The sequence below is a fragment of the Astyanax mexicanus genome, chromosome 15, assembly GCF_023375975.1.
Source record: "Astyanax mexicanus isolate ESR-SI-001 chromosome 15, AstMex3_surface, whole genome shotgun sequence".
Lineage (NCBI taxonomy): Eukaryota > Metazoa > Chordata > Actinopteri > Characiformes > Acestrorhamphidae > Astyanax > Astyanax mexicanus.
In genome coordinates, this window is record NC_064422.1 from 15,424,108 (window position 1) to 15,443,679 (window position 19,572).

Consider the following 19,572-nt stretch of genomic DNA (forward strand, 5'->3'; position numbering starts at 1 on the left):
AGTAATTGTACAACTAAAAACGGTTCTGACATTTTAGTGATTAAATAAGAATAAATGGTTACAGGTGTGGTCTGATTAGACACAGAGTCTTGCTACACAAGGATGTAAAAGGGCTTTCCCTTGTTGCCCTATAAAATGTCTCTCAGAGGCAACTTTTGGGTAGTGGACCCTTTGTTGAAACTAAGTCTGCTGGGGTGCATGTCTACCTGTCAGTGACATTCTGTCCAGTTAACAAGACTTTGAGAGGGGGCACTTCATTTGACTGAGAGCAGCGGGATGGCCTTTTCAACAAATTGAATTCTGATCTGACTGTTTAGACAAAGTCACAATGACACAAATCGGATCGGCTGGAAAAGTAACTGGTAATAATAAAAGTAGCTGCAATAGAGCAATTTACAGCTAACTCACATCACTGGATATAAAAACAGCATCTTAGAAAGCAGCAAAATAAGGAAGAGTTTCACCAGCCTGCCCAAATCTATAAAATCTAAAAATGATTGGGTAAAAATGGGTCTAAGACCTTTGCAGATTATTGCAAAAAAAAGGTCAAAAAGTTGACTAATCTGGAGGTAAAGATCTTAAATTTCATACACATCCCATTAAAACCAAATATTGTAATAATGCATAATTTAGAATTATTAGAATTATTCATTTTCAGACTTTTTTTTATTTTTTTTTTTAAGAAATTTAAGTAATGATTTACTCTAAAAAAAACATATTAATAATAATACAAATCTAATCAGTTCCGTAAACAATAATAATAGTTTATAATAAAATGAGGAACATGCTTGTCTCCCCCTGGTGGATAATGTGTGCACTGCATGCACAATATGAATTACTTGTACATTTTAGGTTTGTTTAAACTTCTGTGAACAATACATTTTGGTATGTCGAATATGACGCAATTTAGAAGTATAAATTAATTTAATCTGTTGAAAAAATTGCTCAGAAGTTTTAAAATAAAATCATTAAAAATGATATATATTTTTTACCATTTACGTTATGGTTTATGCAAAGTATAGCTAGTAATTAGTTTTAAAAAGAATGACTGAAGTAAATAAGTGTTTTTGGTGTAGCAGTGGGGGTCTGGTCTGAAGGTAAAAGCTCAGGGCTTTCTCTTTCTAATCTGTGAATAAGCTCGTTAGCTTGTTAGCTTAGCCTGCACTGCTAATAGACTTTCACATCTCCATCTACTTCTCTTTAATCAGGCCTCAGGCTGTGTATGCAGTGCAGTGTATCTGAGACAGGTCTGATCAGGCCGGGGGTCCGGAGGGTCTTTAGCGGGGCCCCTGGGGTTGTAATGTGTTTAGGGGATGTTGAGTTGAGCGTTAGCGTCTCTGTGTTAACTCTGAAGTCTCCTCCCGCTCTGTTGTTTCTGTAGGTCCTCCACAGCAGCACTGTTTACCCGTTAGCTCGCTGTTTGTTGACGCGTCGTTAATCAGACTGACCGGAAGTCCCAGTCTGATAAGAAACAGCTGGGGGTGTTTGGGGGGTTCCTGTCAGTCTGCTCACTTTTCACCACTAGCTAAATGCTAATTAGCTAAAAGTTAAATTAGTGGGCCCTTTGGGAGGGGTTGGCTTTACCAGAAACCCTTACACAGAAAAAGCATCCCAGAGAAAAAGCAGCTACAGACTAACAGTAAATTATTAAAGAGTTTTTTTTTGTTTTATTTAATTAAATATACAGTAATAGTCATGTAATGTTTTTCATTATTTAAAAGTTGTCTGCATTTTAAATAATACTAAAGTCATCCAAACTATATAGAGAAATATAAGGAAGTATTTACAAATAAAGTGTTAAACATGCCAGAATATGTTTTATACAGCTCTGGAAGAAAATAAGAGACCACTTAAAAATTGAGTTTCTTTAAATTTGCCAAATTGAAAAACCCCAAAAAATCCAAAAGCAGTGTGTAAGACTGGGGGGGGAGAACATGCCAAGATGCATGAAAACTGTGATTAAAAACCCGAGTTTATTCCACCAAATATTGATTTCTGAACTCTTAAAACTTTATGAATATGAACTTGTTTTTTTTTTTTTTTTTTTGCATTATTTAAGGTCAGAAAGATCTGTATCTTTTTTGTTACTTCAGCCATTTCACATTTTTTGCAAATAAATGTCACCTGGAATGACTTTCAGTTAACAGCGGTGCTAAACTTGTCAAGATTAAATATATGAATTTCTTGCGTTTTAATGTGTTTATATTAACTGAAATTTGAAAATAAGGTGTTGATTCTCACTTATCACGCTAGGTTTTAGTTCACAGTTTACTGTACCAACCTGTACAGGACTAGAATTGTATGTAATTTAACCTCAGTGTTGCCAACTTAGCTAGCGATTGTGTGCTTAGAATGATCAACTCATCAGACCCCTCTTGTGAGTTATTTTGAAATGGCTATGTTCTGATTGCTGTGCATTCAGTAGGTGGTTGCTATGTTTATGTTGGCATTGTTGATGAGGGTTGGGACACTGGGGGACATTGGTTCTTTAATTAAACACCACTTTAATCTAAAGTGTTTTTCCTCCACAGGGCTCCTACTTCATGGTGCAGGATGTGTTTAGCAAGGCAGACGTCCTCAACACGACAGGGTCCTGCGGCGCCCCCAACTTCCGTCAGAGTAAAGGCAGCTACCCACTGTTCGGCATGGGTCAGCCCAGCCTGGCTGGCTTCAAACAGGTCCTGCAGAAGCTGCAGAGCCAAGGCCATGAGGTCAGTGCTGGACAGATGCACCATCGGTTCTTACAGGGTCATTACTAGAATACTGTGCCATTTAAAAATAATTTTAATTTAATGTTTTGTTTTGTTAATCATATATGTTTAAGACTTCAGACACACATAATCAGATTTTTCAGTTTTATCACTTTTTATTTCCTCTCTTTATTTCCTGTCATGCATGTGTTCCACCCTGTTACTGCAAGCTGCGCAACAACAAAAATAGACAATTTTAGCAAAATCTAGCATGTGATAAAAGCGTGGTTCACCTAGAATTGCAGACATGTTGGATTGTTCATGGTGACCTTGTTATTAAAAAAAAAATCTAAAATTATTTAGTAACCTTTATTAGGAGTGTTTCATATCATATCGTACACAGTATATTGTGAAACAGGAATATCATGATTTTAAAAATCCATATTATAAAGTTAGCAGTATTGTGTCTTGAAAGCAGTTTATTATTCACAATCAAGCTTTAAGGTATTTTTGTATGATTTGTTTATTTGTAGTTTATATGCGTGCAATAAATATTTTGCACTTTAGCATTTTGGTTGATTTATTTTACTACAATGCATAATTTTTATGTATTTTATACACAGTCAGATTTTTTTTTTTTTTCAACTAAATGTTCCCTGCAAAAATTCCCTGAATTATTGTTATATTATTTTAATGCCATATCGTCCACCCATTACCTTTTAATTATGTACCATAACAGCGTGGACAGCTTAAGCTTTACCTCAGCTAAGTATGAAGACTAAATGAGAGCTATTAAGAGAAATCAATATTATTAATTACTAAACATGTGGCAAGTGTCTTCAGTCTAGGGGTATGCAATATGGGCATAAAATAAAAAGGTATTTTTGCAATAACAATATTCTTTGCAATTTTACTTGTTTTTATTTCATGAATATACTTCTGAATAAACAAAAAAAATACAAATACGTTTTATTGAGTATAAATCTAACAGTTTTAAACATTCAGTACAAACAACGAGCTCGGAGGAAAGCGCAGTGACTCAGTTCCATCAGGTACATCAGCTTACAGACTCCTTGTGCTGATCAACATCACCCTTTGGAGTGATGGGGAGATAGAGCGCCATCTACCCACCAGAGAGAGCAAGGCCAGTTGTACTCTCTCAGGGCTCCGGCAGCTGATGGAAAGCTGCATGTTCGGGATTCAAATCAGCGATCTCTGAATGATAGAGGCAGTGCTTTAGACCACTGGATCACTCCGTGCCCAACAGAATAGACTGCTTTCAAAAATATCTTGATTTCACTATATAGATTTTTTTTGTTATTATTGTGTCAGTTTTTGGCGATATTATCACGTACGGTATGGGATGGCACACTCCTACTTCTGTCCCTTGGAAAGTGAACATTATTTTAAGGTTCTGATGTCACTGATGTTAGTTTTTTTTTTTTTTTTCTTAAAGAGTCGGGGTTATGGTCAAGGAAAACTTGGACACATTTAAATATCTTAATATTTTTATGAAAAGCGAAAAAAAGAAGTGTCTAAAAGGCAGCATAGGTATAAATATTTGAATAATCATAAGTATTAAACATGGCAAATAAATTATTTGTTAGGTTTTAAGGTTTAAAAGGCACAGTATTCTGATAATGTCCTAATATAAATATAAAAAAAAACAATATAAAAGTTCCTGTTGAAAAGATAAGCTAATCTGATATGAGCTTTAATACCATTGCTTTAAAATCCCTGATCTGCTTATTTTTTGCTGCTGTTTCAAACAATAGCATTTGGTGCATCAAATCATTTTTAAAATTGGTATTAGCTTGCCAATCAATGAAAATCCCCTTTCCTTTGTGATCAAAAATAGTATGAAGCATAAATACTGTTCATTATTGTCTGCATGTTTGTCTGAACTAATCCAGCAGCTTTGTGAATGGAGACTGGATTAATCTTTTCCTCCTGTCATTCTTTCTCTTTTTCAAAAGGAGGTGATTTTCTTCTGTGTGCGTGAGGAGCCGTTACTGTTTCTTCGCTTGGAGGAGAACTTTGTTCCCTACACCCCACGGAGGAAGGAAAACCTGCACGAAAATCTGCATGACTTGAGCAAGGACGTTCCAGTGGAGAACCTGGAGCTCAATATCAGAAAAGAGGTCAGACACCTTTTACATACGGTGGAGAATATTAGTCCATAAACACCATCAATAAACACTCCCATACAATAGAATAGGAGATATCAGTTCATAAACACAATCAATAAACACTCCTATACACTAGAATAGGAGATATTAGTCTATAAACACCATCAATAAACACTCCTATACAATAGAATAGGAGATATCAGACCATAAACACCCTCAATAAACACTTGTATAAGTTGGTGTAGGAGATCAATAAACAATCCCATATAATACAATAGGAGATATTACTCCATAAACACCCTTAATAAACACTCCTTTTTTTTCTAGAATATGGAAAATTAGGTAATAGACACCCTTAATAAACAAGAATAGGAATAGAAACTGTACACTAGAATAGGAATTTTTAGTCCATAAACACCATCAATTAACACTCCTATACATAAGTACAGGAGATATCAGCCCATAAACAGCCTCAATAAACATTCCTATACAATAGAATATGAGGTATTAGCCCATAAACACCCTCAATAAACACTCCTAAATACAAGAATAGGCCATATTACCCAAACACATCCTCAGTAAATACTCCTATACACTAGAATAGGAGATATTAGTCCATAAACACAATCAATTATACACTCCTATACACAATAATAGGATATATTAGCCCATAAACATCATCAATAAGCACTCTTGTACACTGAAATAGGAGATGTTATCCCATAAACACTCCTATACACACTTTTATATTCTGGAATAGGAGATATTAGTCTATGAACACTCTTGACTAATGTGCCTGATTCAGGTTTATGTTTGTGTTTCAGCTGCATGATTTTGCCAGGCTGAATGAGAACGTGTTCTACGTCTACAATGACATTGAACATTTTAAAGACCAGCCTCAAAAAATCTCCATCTCCTGTGAAGAGGACATCCATGTCACTGAGGAAGTCTACAAGAGACCCCTTTTCACCATGCCTGCATACAGGTGCAGTGTTTCCTTTCAATACTTTTGTATTGGGCTGCACGATGTATTGTTTAAGCATTGTCACCTAAGGCAATTAAATCAAACATGTCATGTTGCAATATTTTCATTCTTGACACAAGAAGTAGAAACATAGTGTTGTAATTTTTTGAGTGCACAGCACCGTCTCTGTGTCTGTGTGAGTAACAGGCTGTTGCTGCCTGAGAAGCGCAATGGGGGGGGGGGGGGTGTGGCCTGGCGTAAACACAATGTAAGCGCATGGCCTCCACATGACAAGTGCTTGTAAACACAACGGCACGGGTTTTGAGCAATCGGCTGACTTTAAAGCTCTTGGTCTGTTCTGATCTCTGACTCGAGACATCACGCGGGTGGGGGTGGGGCTGGTGACATCAGGGGTCTTGCATTTCAATATTGTGCAGCCCTACTTTTTGGTGTTAAGTAAAATATGCTGATATTTGCTGTAAACTGATGGTGCTGGGTTGAGAGAATGGTGGTGATGGATGGAGAACAGTGGTGATTGATAGAGAATGATGGGGTTTGGTTGGGAGTAGTGGTAAGGGAAGGAGAATGACAATGTTGGATAGAATCATTCTTCACAAAACCTTTTATTCTCTGTTCGATCGGGAAGTGGTGGTGTTTGGTGTATCATGAAATATGCTGATATTTGATGAAGAATTAGAGTGTTGGGTTGAAATTGGTGGTGTTTGGAGACAGTGAATGCTGTTTAAGTGAACAATGGTGATTTCCTTGAACTGTAACAGTATCCTTTTTTTATGTGTACAGGATATATTGGTCATTAATGATAATTATAATTTTGGTCATTTGAATTCCAGGTATTACCGATTGCCGCTACCAATGGAGGGAGCGCCAATGGAAGAGCAGTTTGATGCCTTTGTGAATATATTAAGGGTAAGAGCTCAATATGAGTTACAATCTTTTATGATAACTGGTCCAAGCACAAAGTTCAACATTCACAGCACCCAAGTAGTGCTGTTTGAATCTTGAAATTACTTAAGCATTGCTATTTTAGTCATAAATGTACCTCAGCAGTGCTTCTCAAGATGCTGAGTATGACGGAGTATGATACTACGTACGTTACTATCCCAGTCCTTTACAGCTCGGCACAAATCTTTTGGCTAGAAAACAACCAGTGTGTGAAGAGCTAATAAACTGATAGAGGGTGATGTGTGGCAGTGAACACTTTATACTCTACTCACGTAAAAAAAAAAAATAAACACATAAATAAGTATGAATTTAAACTTTTTATTTAAACTATTTCTCATATGCATTGCTCCTGGGGAAGACTGCTCTGCTAAACAACTCCTAACATTAGCAGAAACGCTGCAAAATGCTTGGCTTCACAAATACTTTTTATTATAACTAAAAAAGTAAATTTTCTGTATAAATTATTCATCTTTTTACTTGAACACTTGTGTTTTGTTTTTTTTTGTCATCTTCAGGTGCCAAATATTTTTTAAAATAAATTCTCACGTCATGTTGTTTTCTTAAAGGTGTCATTCCATCATTTTTTCATTAATTTTAAATTGTCTAGTTGTGGTCTCTAGTATGATTAAATGCCATCTGAGCAGTTTTTTTGTGTAAAAAAAAGTGCTCCGGTGTTTCCGTATTAGCCTGCTTTATTTCACCGAATTAGTGGTCTCTGCAGGAAGACAGGATTTCGGCTCTTGCTCATGAATATTCAAAGGACGAAATGTTTTCATAGATACAGCCTTAGTTGTAAAGATATAGCACTGAGTGCTAGATAAAGGTAACCCATAAACTTCACTTAACGTCAGACTCTTAGTGTCGCTCAGATCTTCGCTCTTCGCGGGGCATTGATAATGTTTCTTTCAGGAAAACTAATGGTACTAAACTCTTAACTCAGACTTGGTAATTCGGTGCTTGGGCAGTTCCATCACATCAAAGCTCTAAAGTCTGCTCTACAACATGAAATCGGATGCTAACGGTGCCTGCTTTGACTGGTGTTCTGTCGAGTTAAGCTGCCTTGTCAAATGGTGCTTCCCTAGTGTATATTTAAGGTCTGGGTAAAACGAGAAATCCACCGGAGGTCCGATTTAAACCTACAGTTACTTACACAAGATTGCTAATGTTAAATAGCTGGTGTAAACAGAAGCTGTAAGCCCTTGAGCTGACAAGATAGTGTTGGCACTGCTGCAGCCTTGCTTTAGCTCTGTCTGTGGGTGGTCCCGAGCCGAGGTGTGCGAGGCCATGAACTCACGAGTTAACATAGACATGGTGCTTTTCCTAATCGACTCATATTTCTAAGGATTTTCTTTTTACTAGCTACTGCAGACAATGGAGGTTGAGGAACAGTTTCGTGCACAGCATGTATATACAGTTCACAGAGACCTGTAGTATTTCACAAAGATCAAGAAAAAGTGGATTTTAGCGGAATGAGACCTTTGAGCGTTTACCAGCATCCGCACAAACACCAATCATACACTAATCTCTCGCTATTGCTCTACAGGAGAACCCCTCTCTCTCTCTGAATCGGGACGCCTCCAAACCCCTTCCCGCTCTGCTCTTCAGCTGTCAGGTCGGTGTCGGACGCACTAATCTGGGGATGATTCTGGGCACGCTGGTGATGGAGAGGGTGACAGGAGCTCCACCCCTTCCTCAGTCCCCACCACCACCTTCACCAACTGATACACAGTGAGTAAAACTAATAAGTGATTATTTTTATACTACTTATAATAATAATAATTAATGTGTATTTCTTTACATAGAACTGAGGAAGCAGTGAAATCCGAACCAAATCCACAGTTCCAGATCATCCAGACCCTCATCAGCAAACTGCCCAACGGTCAGCAGATCGTACAGGAGGTAGTTTTCAGCACTAATTACTCTGAATTATTCTAAATCTATTATAAATAAATCTATAACTACTATAAGTTATCCACACTCTGCTTTAAATGCTACAGTAAATTATTCAGTAGTCTCAATATTTTCCTCCTTTTTTCTTTGTTTATAAATGATCAATATTATGATTATATATTGATTATATTCTCTGCTGGGCTGTTTAAGGTGGACCGTGCGATTGAGCTGTGCTCTGAAATGCACGACATCAAAGAAGCCATTTTTGAGAACAAGAAGAAGCTGGAAGCCATTGGAGAAGATTACCAGTCTCAGGTGGTCAACTTTTACCCAGTGCTGGTTTTACTGGTTTTAGGATAAAGAAGTTGTCCACTTCTCTCCAGGCTTTTTTAATCCATGTTTAATAATTTAACCACAGTTATATTCTTTATTGTTGCATGCGTGAGAGCTTGGATGAGTGAGAGTAAGTGCGAGTGTAAGTAATGGTTGTTTTGTTTTGTAGGGAAGCAGCACTAAACTGTACTTCCTCCAGAGGGCGCTGCAGAGTCTGGAGCGTTACGTCTACCTGATACTATTCAACACATATCTACACCAACAGGTACACACACACACACACACACACACACACCGGTCAAAAACTTAAAACTGTATATCTCAGCAGTCAGCTATAGAACATTTTTTTTTATATATATATTCTAATGTCAGTGATCAAAATGTGTTCAATTAATCAATCAATCAATCAACCTTTATTTTGACTTGGAAGTACATTTTCAATGTAGCCGAGCATTTACAAATACAGGGATTGTCATGACAAAGAAAATAATAATAAAATTTAATAATTTTAAATAACAATAAATAAAAGATAAAAAATAATGATAGATAAAAATATAACAATAATAATATTAATTATTATTATTATTATTATTACTATAAAAATAATTATATTTAATTTAATTGATAAGAAATTAAGATCAAAAGAAGATAAGATTAATACAACAAAAAAATATTAAAATTAAGCTAAAACTAACTTTTACATAATACAATAAAAAATACAAGTAAATAAATGAACTAAAAAATAATAATAAAAAAATAAAAGAAAATCAAAATAAGTTAAAAAGCAGTAGTACAAAACTTTTAAAACAAATAAAAAGGAAAGAATGAAAAAGAAAATAAAGAACAAAGAGAAAAACTGAAATAAAAAATAAAAGTTAAGAATAAATGTGGTTAGATATTAACAGTTTAAATGACTGAGTGACACCAGTAAGCTGAGTTTTAGAGTTTCCTGTAGTGAATTCCATCTCGTTGGTATAGATTTTCCCAGTTCAGTAAAAAATAAATATTTAATATAAATATTTATATTTTACTTTAATTAAAATTTATTTTAATTAACAAAAACTACTAGATGTTTGATGGGAACTGGAAGTGGAGTGGTTGGAATGATGAATTCATTAATTTTATATTTTGTCTGTGTTTGTGTGTATGTCCTATAGTATCCACTGGCCTTTGCTTTGAACTTCAGCCAGTGGCTGTGCTCGAATGCCTGGGTGTACCGCCTCCTGTCCTGCATGAACCAATCAGAACTCAGTGCACCTGCTGACCTCATCACTAAAGGAGCCAGAGTACTGGTGAGTAGAGGTTAGATTCCCTGCCCAAGCCTGACCCGATGCCCGACCCAAGCGCCCACAAAAGTACCAATCAAAATGTTTTCTCATTTAATGTTTTTCTTTATTTCTTTATGGAATTTATTTTCCTAAATGTATTTTAATATTAAAGACATGAATACAATTAAGGACACATGGAATTACTTAGTAAACAAAAAGAAATGGCCTCCACAATCCCCTGATCTAAACCTGATGAACTGAGATGGTGATTTGAGGTGATTTGGGAGGAGCTGGAGCTTCACAGCATGAAGGAAAATGAGTAACTATTGTTCAGCACCTCCAGGAACTCTGAGAAAGACGCTGAGAAAACTATTCCAGGTGACCCTCCTTCATGAAGACACTGAGATTTAAATACCAAGAGTGTGCAGATCTGTACTCAAAGCTAAATGCAGCTACTTAGAAGAATCTAAAGTATAAAACATATTCTTTTAAATTTACAGTGTTAAAAAATCATAAGAAAGAAAACACATGGAATAAGATGAGGGGTGTCCAAACTTCTGTCTGTTACTGTATATTTTCAGTGTTTCCACTATATTTCCTATAAAAAAAAAAAATCTGAAGAACAATTTAACCAGAGAATGAACCATTAATATGTTCCAGATACATCAGTAACAGTGTGTTTGTGCATTTTCTCTGAAGCAGTGTTCTTCTGTCTGCAGGTTGCAGATGAATACTTGGCTCCTGATGTTTTGAGCACTATGAAGGAGATGAAGGTGCCGAATTTCAGGCGGGTTCCAAAGATGCCAGTGTACGGGATGGCCCAGCCCACGTCTGAGGTGAGACTGACTGATCGCACCTCGCACTGTGGGTCCATGTACATTATAAATGTCTTAAAGCAAATGCCTCAGTGATTTAGAGTCTCTCTTTCTATTTTTCTCCATCTCTCTCTCTCTCCACCTATAGGCCACTGGAGTGGTGTTGGCATATCTGATGGATGAGAAAAGGAAACATCAGCATGTTCTGTGGGTGAACGTGCAGGAGGAACTGGTTGTGGAGGCTAATGGTCAGATGTTCTCTCCCAGAGAGCCTTCATGTCTGGATCAGTACATCTCCCTTCATAACGCCCAGACGCAGGACATAGAGGTCAGAACTGACTCATTCATTTTTTTGTGAATCAGATTTTTACCACATTCTCCCCTGGTTTATTTGGTTCTTCTAAAATCAACGGTATTAAATAGAGTTTATTTTGCTTTTGTTAGAGTAACTGTCTCTACTGCGGGGTTTGTTCATCATAAAAACCTGGAACAGTCGTGGAATTTAAAAATAGCAATTTCCAGGCCTCAATTACGGTACTTTTTGAAAAATAAAAATACCCAGAAAAATTAGGAAAAGTTATGGATTTTTTTTTCTAAAAATCTTTGTGTTTCAGTTTATGGATGAACAAAATCTGTTTTAAGCTAACAAATACATCAGCTCAGTAATTTAGCTCTGCACATTGGAGCTCTCAGGATCTGACACGCATGTTAAATATTATATATATATAATACTAACTAATAATACTAACATTGTGTGTCAACATTGTATCTGATTCATTTTAGACCTACTATAATCAATTTTAATTAAAGTTTTAGTTGATTTTTGGTTTTATTGTCCATGTGTGCACTTATGTTTCACAAATCTTATGGTCATGAAAATGTATTATTTATGTATTCAGGTTTAAGGTTAGGCTTTAATGAGGTCAGAATTTATTAAAATACCTCATTATCAAAAACAATACATTTTTTACGGATTTCAGCTCATTATTGTTTATTAAAAACTGAAAGGAAATTTATTTAGATATATTTCTGCCCAAAAAAGGTGCTGTTGGTGCATCCTTAATATTTTAAATAAATTAATGACTTAATAAGTTTGATATACGCCCTTAGTTTTTTTTCCCAAAAATCATCACTGTGCCATATGTATAAGTCTTACCAGTCAGGTATTAAGGATTTTATCTCTCTCCTGTACAGTTGCTGTTTTTAGACCTATTTTTTTTACAAAAAAAAAAAGTATTGTTAATTTTTTTTTTTTTTAATTTGGGTATTTTAAAAATATTTCTGGTCTGTAGTGATGGAAATAAACAAAAAAGGTAAATTTACAAAGTACATTTTTGACTGTGGTAAAGCAGTGCTGAAACATTGTTTTTCTGCTTTCTTTACTGCAGCATTTGCACACTTACCCAAAGCACATTCACACTTTCATCATTATAACAAGAAGTACACAAACACAGAACTCTGTAACTATTAAAAGTAGAAGTCTTTTCTTTAGAGAAATTACAGATGAAGCCAGAGAGCTGAGTACTGTTTCCTACACATTCAAAATACTCTTGAAAATTGGAGAAAACTGCTACAGAAAGAATCAAGTCTGGCTGACCCACATGGCAACAAGTTTATCCTTTAGCTCAGCTTGACATCTCAGTTTCAGCAGTGAAGAGAAGAATTTGAGGTCTGACTGGTGAAGTGACAGGTGAAGTGCAGTTGTAAAGTAATTGCTAAAATGGCATTCAGCACTGCCACTGGACAACTAAAAAATAGGGTTGTTTTAAAACTTGACTGGTAGTTACCAAAACATTGGGCTAGATAGACACTACATTTTGAATTTACTAAACTGACATGTTCCACAGTTTACTTCCTGTTAATAGATTAAATACTATAATATCTGAAAACTGAAATCATGTGTGTGTGTGTGCTACAGAGGCTGGAGACGGGTCTGAAGGAGGAGATCCTGAAGGCTCAGAAGTGGTTAGAGGTGACTCTGGAGCAGGAGAAGCAGATGAAGATGTTCAAGAGCTGCCAGACTCTGCAGGAGATCTTTAACCAGCACAAGAGCTCCCACCAGGGGCTGGAGTACCAGCGCGTTCCACTGCCTGAATGCGCTGCCCCTACTGAACAGGTACCGGTTACAGAGCCAGTGATCAACTGTGATCACTGCACACCTGCAGATGTGAGCTATGAGACCTTTATTTCTAAAAAAAAAAGTAGTAGGTGAGCAGAAGTAGGAGATAAAGAGTTTCTAATAAATTGACCATTTAATAGAAGAGCAGGTTAGTTAGGGGTTTTTAAAAAAGTGGCCATTGATTGGAAACATCAGCTAGGTAGGGGTTTCTAATAAAGTGGCTAGTAAGTATTTACAGGCTCAGGCAAGTGCAGAACATATGCTACACTGCCCTCCAGTGGTCAGTAATGCCACTGCTGGATTATTTCATATCATGACTAAAATAAATACGGAATAAACTCGGATTACTGTCATTTTCGCACTGTAAGGCACACTTTAAAAATCTTTTAATTTTGCTTATAATCAAGTGCGCCATACGTATGAATTTTACCAGTAAGGGTGTTAGTAGTATTAAACCCACTCTGCTGATATACAGTGCTGTGCAAAAGTTTTAGACACCTAAGAAAATTACACTAATCCAATTATCTCAGTAATATGATTTTTTTTGCCTGAAAAAAGAACCAACATATGATTTGAACACGTGCAAATAAACATACATACAGTAAAAAAATAACAGGACTTTTTATTTTTTAACTGAGTATGTTATATCCTGTGAGCCAAGCTGAAGGACAAAGTGTAGAGATTCCAGATTTCTCCTGGATGCTCCTCAGCCAGCATATGTATATTATGTTCAGTTCCGTCAGCAGCTCACCTGATTTACCAAATTTACCAATTTACCAAACCAGTTGCTGATATGATGAGAACTAGAAATAACTCTATTAAACTCAGATGAGGAGAGATAAGGAGATGTTGTGCTGTAAAAGCTCTGCTTTTTGTACATTTGCGTTTTGTATTTATTGTAATGCTCAGTGTTTTACTGAGCTAATAACTTACTTGACTGTTAAGAAGCTTTTTCTCTGCTAAAAGGCCCACAGGTGCCTAAATTTGCACAATAGGGTATGTGAGTTTCAGTTTAGTTCTCCAGTACCAAGACTGCAGCAGTATTAGCATTACCCACTAACCACGCTAAGCTCTTTCAACGTTCAGAGGTATTAGCGGACTGCGTGTTTAGCTTGTAAAAACAAGCTACACGGGATGAATCCCTAGCTAATATCGCCCTGGCTTACCAGAACACTCAGGGTTCCTCAGTGTAGCGCTGTCGGGCTAACCGTGGTCTAGCCTTAGTGGAAATCTGCAAATCTAAACTTACTGTAAATAAAGGAAAGCGCTTTACTCAACCCAATAAAAATATTTTCAGCAGAGAAATCTGTGTTAATGAACATCAAGCACTCATTTAACTTTAAAAGAAAATGTTTTTTTTTTTTTTTAAACTTTATTTAGCTTTATAGGTCTCACTGTCCAGTGACGAGATTTGCTGAACAAGTACAAAAACATGGCGAAACCCCTGTTCCTTACTAGTGTCACTTAATGCGTGTTATAGTCCAGTGTGCGTTATGCATGAAAATAGATCAGAAAATAGACGTTCATTGATGATAAGCCTTATAACCCGGTGCACGCATCCACAAATATTTGGTAAGCGAATATTCATATTTATTTATTTAGTGGAATTTCTATAAATATTACAGCAATTCTCATATACAAGTTATGTTTTGTTGCTGCTGCTTTAACCTTGTAGTTATTAGAATTAATAAAATATGGATTGGGAACTAGTGCTGTATTTGTTTTTTTAATAGAGATGTCTTACCCTTTCCATGTGTCTTTTTTTTTTTTTCTTTTCAGGACTTTGACCACATGCTGGAGGCAATGAAGAGTGTATTAGCTGAAGATTCTCGAGCTGCGTTCGTGTTTAACTGTTCGAATGGGAAAGGCAGAAGCACCACCGCCATGACCATAGCAGCTCTAACACTCTGGCATTTTAACGTAGGTCTATTTTCTCTGTGATATTTTCTCTGTTATTGTTCTTTTCTATGACCATAAATATGCAGCTTGTTGGCCCTATGTTCCACCTTGTGCAAGAAGCATCGCGGTTCTCATTGCTGTCTTACAGCCTGTAAAAAGTGTATTGTCACACCTTGTACCCGCCTCATTTAAATAGCAACGGGGCTTGCCATCAGCTGCCAGATCCCTGAGAGAGCACAATTGACCTTGCTTTCTCTGGGTGGGTAAATGCCGCTCTCTCCCCACATCACCCCAAAGGGTAATGTTGATCAGCTCAAGGAGTATGTGAGCTGAAGTATCGGAACCGAGTCGCTGCGTTTTCCTCCGAGTACGCTGTGCTGTGATGCTACTCAGCAGTGCTGCATCAGCAGCAGTTCGAAAAGAGGCAGTGGCTGACTTCACATGTATCAGAGGAGGCATGTGGCCTTGTAAATTGGGAAGAAAATGGAATAAATCCACCAAACTCAGAGCACAGATAGTTAAAGGAATTTATTAAGAGATTTAGTACAGCAAGGCACACTTTTTTAACACAGATAATACTGATTAACACTGGGGATCTTTGTTTTAGAATAACACCTAGATGTACTTACTGTGTGTTTTAATTGAAGATGCTTTAAAATACACAAAGAAAAAAAAAACGGTTCATTATTATGGTATAGAATTAATTTGAACACAGACACATGCACATCTTTATGATGATAAGTAAATTAATGTTTAGATTAATTGTCGAATCATAAGAAATCATTGTTAGATCAATCAGTTAAAAAGGCTCAGTCAGTTATCAGTCCTGTTTATTTAATTTTATATTCTGATGAGCTGTTACTTAAATTAATTTCTTAATAGATTTGATTGTATGCTCTCTGACTCCTCTTAATCACTGATATGGATAAACATGAACTGAAGCACAGGCTCAGTCCAGGCATGAAAATGGTTCAGACTTTTGTTGCTAACTTTCTATGATTAGTAATTGTGTGATGTGTTGTGTGTTGTTTTTTGTGAGAATATTGGAGTTATTAATGAAAGTTGTGTTATTCAGGGATTTCCTGAGTTTGGAGAGGATGAGATCGTCAGTGTTCCTGATGCCAAGTACACAAAGGGGGAGTTCGAGGTAATGATTATTCAGTGTTTAACCACATGTAGGTGTTTTAACTGCTAAAGCTGCACAGATGGGGCTAAACTGCTGTAGACTGAATAGTTGGAGCTAAAATGCTGTAGGCCAAATTGAAAACCTCTGTAATATAATTAAGAGGAAGATGGATGATCACAAGCCACCAACCAAGCTGAACTGCTTGAATTATTGCACCAGGAGTAAAGGCATAAAGATATGAAAAAGCAGTGTGTAAGACTGGTGGAGGAGAACATGCCAAGATGCATGAAAACTGATTAAAAACCAGGGTTATTCCACCAAATATTGGTTTCTGAACTCCTAAAACTTTATGAATATTAACTTGTTTTCTTTGCATTATTTGAGGCCTGAAAGCTCTACATATTTTTTGTTAATTTAGCCATTTCTCATTTTCTGCAAATAAATGCTCTAAATGACAATATTTTTATTTAAAATTTGGGAGAAATGTTGTCTGTAGTTTATAGAATAAAACAACAATGTTCATTTTACTCAAACATATACCTATAAATAACAAAATCAGAGAAACTGATTCAGAAAATGCTGTTTATATGATAAAGTTTACCTCTTGTCTCAGTCCAGATGCTAAAATGGCTCCCAAGCAAAAATCCATATGTCACACTTGGACAGCTGTTGGACACTGTGTCAGTGGAGCACCTGATAGTCAATGAAATGGTTTTAAATGATGTTAATGGGTAAAGTCTCTCTGGTTGAGTAACAGCTGACATAAACAGTCCCAGTTTTGCTCACTGGGTGACGTGAGCTATGACCAGTGTGTGCACTGCCCCAGGGATCCTTCGTGGAACTGACGCAGGTTATTTGGGACGAACCGTTAGACTCACACTTTTAGATACACACATTTACAGTGGTTTGTACACACACTTGCTTAAAGCCTAGTACTGACCTGTGTACTCCAGGATTTAGGCCAGCTGTGATGTATGAGTAACACACTGACCCACTCAACATGTAGCACAATGCTGTTATCGGTATCTGTGTTGGGATTTGACCCAGTAGTAGGTGTGTGTAATAAATTCCAGTCCTTTTAAGGAGTTCTATAAGCAGTGTTTCTTTCTGTGTATAAGATTTAAGGGATAAAGACTAAAACCATGTATAAACATTTAAAGTTTAATTGTATGTAATCATCTATTTATTGAAGCCTCAAGTAAAGATATGCTGCCCCAGGGGCAGCACATGGTCTTAGGGGGGCTGTGCTGGGAAGTTACAGGGACACATTTTGATGTTCATTTAATTTATATCTTTTTTAATTTATAAGAATAGTACCCTATCTGTACACCCCAGGAGAGATTTGCAGCCCTGGGGGAAGCATGTGTCCTGGGTAGGTTGAACCCTTTGAACCCCAACCTAATTTGGTGTGTTTTTTCTCCGTTTTTGTCAGTTCCTCTTTCACTTGCTATTATAACACAGTTTTGTTAGGAGAGCCACATGTTATTAATTTTAACTTTATACCAGAAGACATTGAGCTGCTCAAAAATATAATCATTTGTCATTTGAGATGTTAAAATCTACCAGATATTGTAAGTCTTCATGGATCTTGATGTTTTGATTAAAATTTTACCAAGCGCTTGTTTTTTTTATGTATTTGTGAATGAACAGACTTTAAATCAATTCACACACGAGTTTTCTTTTCAGTAATAGTTAGATTAGAGTGTTTATTAGTTGAAAGTATAAGGTATTTTGATGGTAGTTCATTACATGGTTTGTTACTGTGACAGAATACATAAGCAGCACCAATCGGATTTTTTTTTTTAATATTCCCACCTTTAGATTTCTCAAAAACACTTGAGTTCAGCATGAGGTCAGTGCTGTTTTTTGAAACAATAGGGTTATCTGTTTGTCACAGTGTATGAATCATGTTGGCGCGTTCACGCATTCCTGAGTAATTAAGCTCTATAAACAATGCACGATTTTTGACACAATTTGCGTCAGTGGGGTTCTAAGGGTTAAATTAATCTATTTCACATAGAAATGCATTTATTTATTTATTTAATGGGAACCCAATCAGAGATCTGCTGTTCTTTTGGCAGTGGCAGCAGTGGCATTCATTCAACTGTAAAACCTAAAATAAAATCTGATTTAATGTTAGCTAGCATCACTAATCTCAACTTCCTGTATTCATCATTTTTTTAATTTAAAAGACTATTAAAAGAATTGTAATTTTCTTATATATGAAGAAATCATCACAAAACTGATAGACACACAGTGTGTGTCTGTCCAAATAGTGCATTTTGCTGAGTGGGGTAAGTAAAGTGTTTAGATGCAGACTAACAAAGAGTTTACTGTGGATCTGAAGATCTCGTAAAATGTTCTCTCTCGCTCTCACTCTCGCTCTCTAGGTGGTGATGAAGCTGGTCAGGATCCTCCCAGATGGTCACAGGATGAAGAAAGAGGTGGACATGGCTCTGGACTCTGTCAGTGAAACCATGACGCCAATGCATTACCACCTCAGAGAGATCATCATCAGCACCTACAGACAGGTAGAGGGCGCTGTAGCACACCTCACTCCACCCACACTACACTTTGTATGGATAATATACACATTCCACACAACATTAGTCAGAAAACTGCATTGAAAGCGGCTGCATTTAAGGTGGGAAAGGAAAACTCAATAAACGTGAGTTAGATAAATGCATGGATTTTAGTCAATATGAGAAAAGTGTTCAAGAATCAGTAAGAAACTTAAAGTTAAAAGCAGCTGGTTTCATTTTAAGGGATATAGAAAGGATGTTTACAAAGTAAACTGAACTTTCCATGATGGGTGTGAGAACATCACCACTCACTCAGTCCATACAGTCCCATGAATTAAGCTGTAAGTCAAAACAGCCGTGTTCAATTTAATAATTGGTTGTGGGGTTGTGACTTCAGCTGCAGCTCTGCTGTTCTCCTGCAGGTGGTGACACTGTTTCTCTTTATAAAGTGTGTGTGTGTGTGTGTGTGAGTGAGACAGGGGTACAGTAGGTTTGGCAAGACAGAGCACCATTCAGTAATAAGTGGGGAAGGGAAGAGCACACACACACACACACACACACTTACTGTATCAAGTGCACACGTAAATCCGTGACCAGTAACCAATGACGTCAGAGACCTGAACCACAAACACACACACACACACACTTTCTCTCTCACTCTCTCTTTCACCATCTCAAATGACACATACATATGGTAGTCATTAATTAGTTGAATTAATTTTAATTAGCTTTGCTGTGAATGTATTGTTAGAGAGATATAAATGCCATTTTAGTTTTAACACACACCTTTTCCCTGCAGGCAGTGTTAATGCAAGGTAATTAATAATTAAAATGTCAAAATAATAATAATTTAA

At 36.6% G+C, this 19,572-nt stretch overlaps 1 protein-coding gene across 3 annotated transcripts in view; it reads left to right on the forward strand.

Moving 5' to 3' along the window:
- pald1a (phosphatase domain containing paladin 1a) overlaps positions 1-19,572 on the forward strand; it is a 104,021-nt gene that overhangs the window by 45,477 nt on the left and 38,972 nt on the right. For all 3 annotated transcript variants that reach the window (XM_022669058.2, XM_022669059.2, XM_049464773.1), the window contains exons 4-18: positions 2,532-2,711; positions 4,667-4,831; positions 5,644-5,804; positions 6,635-6,710; positions 8,290-8,474; positions 8,549-8,645; positions 8,847-8,951; positions 9,139-9,234; positions 10,127-10,261; positions 10,957-11,073; positions 11,201-11,380; positions 12,971-13,168; positions 14,951-15,091; positions 16,146-16,217; positions 18,587-18,727. In XM_022669058.2, the coding sequence (XP_022524779.2) occupies positions 2,532-2,711; positions 4,667-4,831; positions 5,644-5,804; positions 6,635-6,710; positions 8,290-8,474; positions 8,549-8,645; positions 8,847-8,951; positions 9,139-9,234; positions 10,127-10,261; positions 10,957-11,073; positions 11,201-11,380; positions 12,971-13,168; positions 14,951-15,091; positions 16,146-16,217; positions 18,587-18,727 (2,049 nt within the window). The remainder of the gene's footprint in view (positions 1-2,531; positions 2,712-4,666; positions 4,832-5,643; positions 5,805-6,634; positions 6,711-8,289; positions 8,475-8,548; positions 8,646-8,846; positions 8,952-9,138; positions 9,235-10,126; positions 10,262-10,956; positions 11,074-11,200; positions 11,381-12,970; positions 13,169-14,950; positions 15,092-16,145; positions 16,218-18,586; positions 18,728-19,572) is intronic.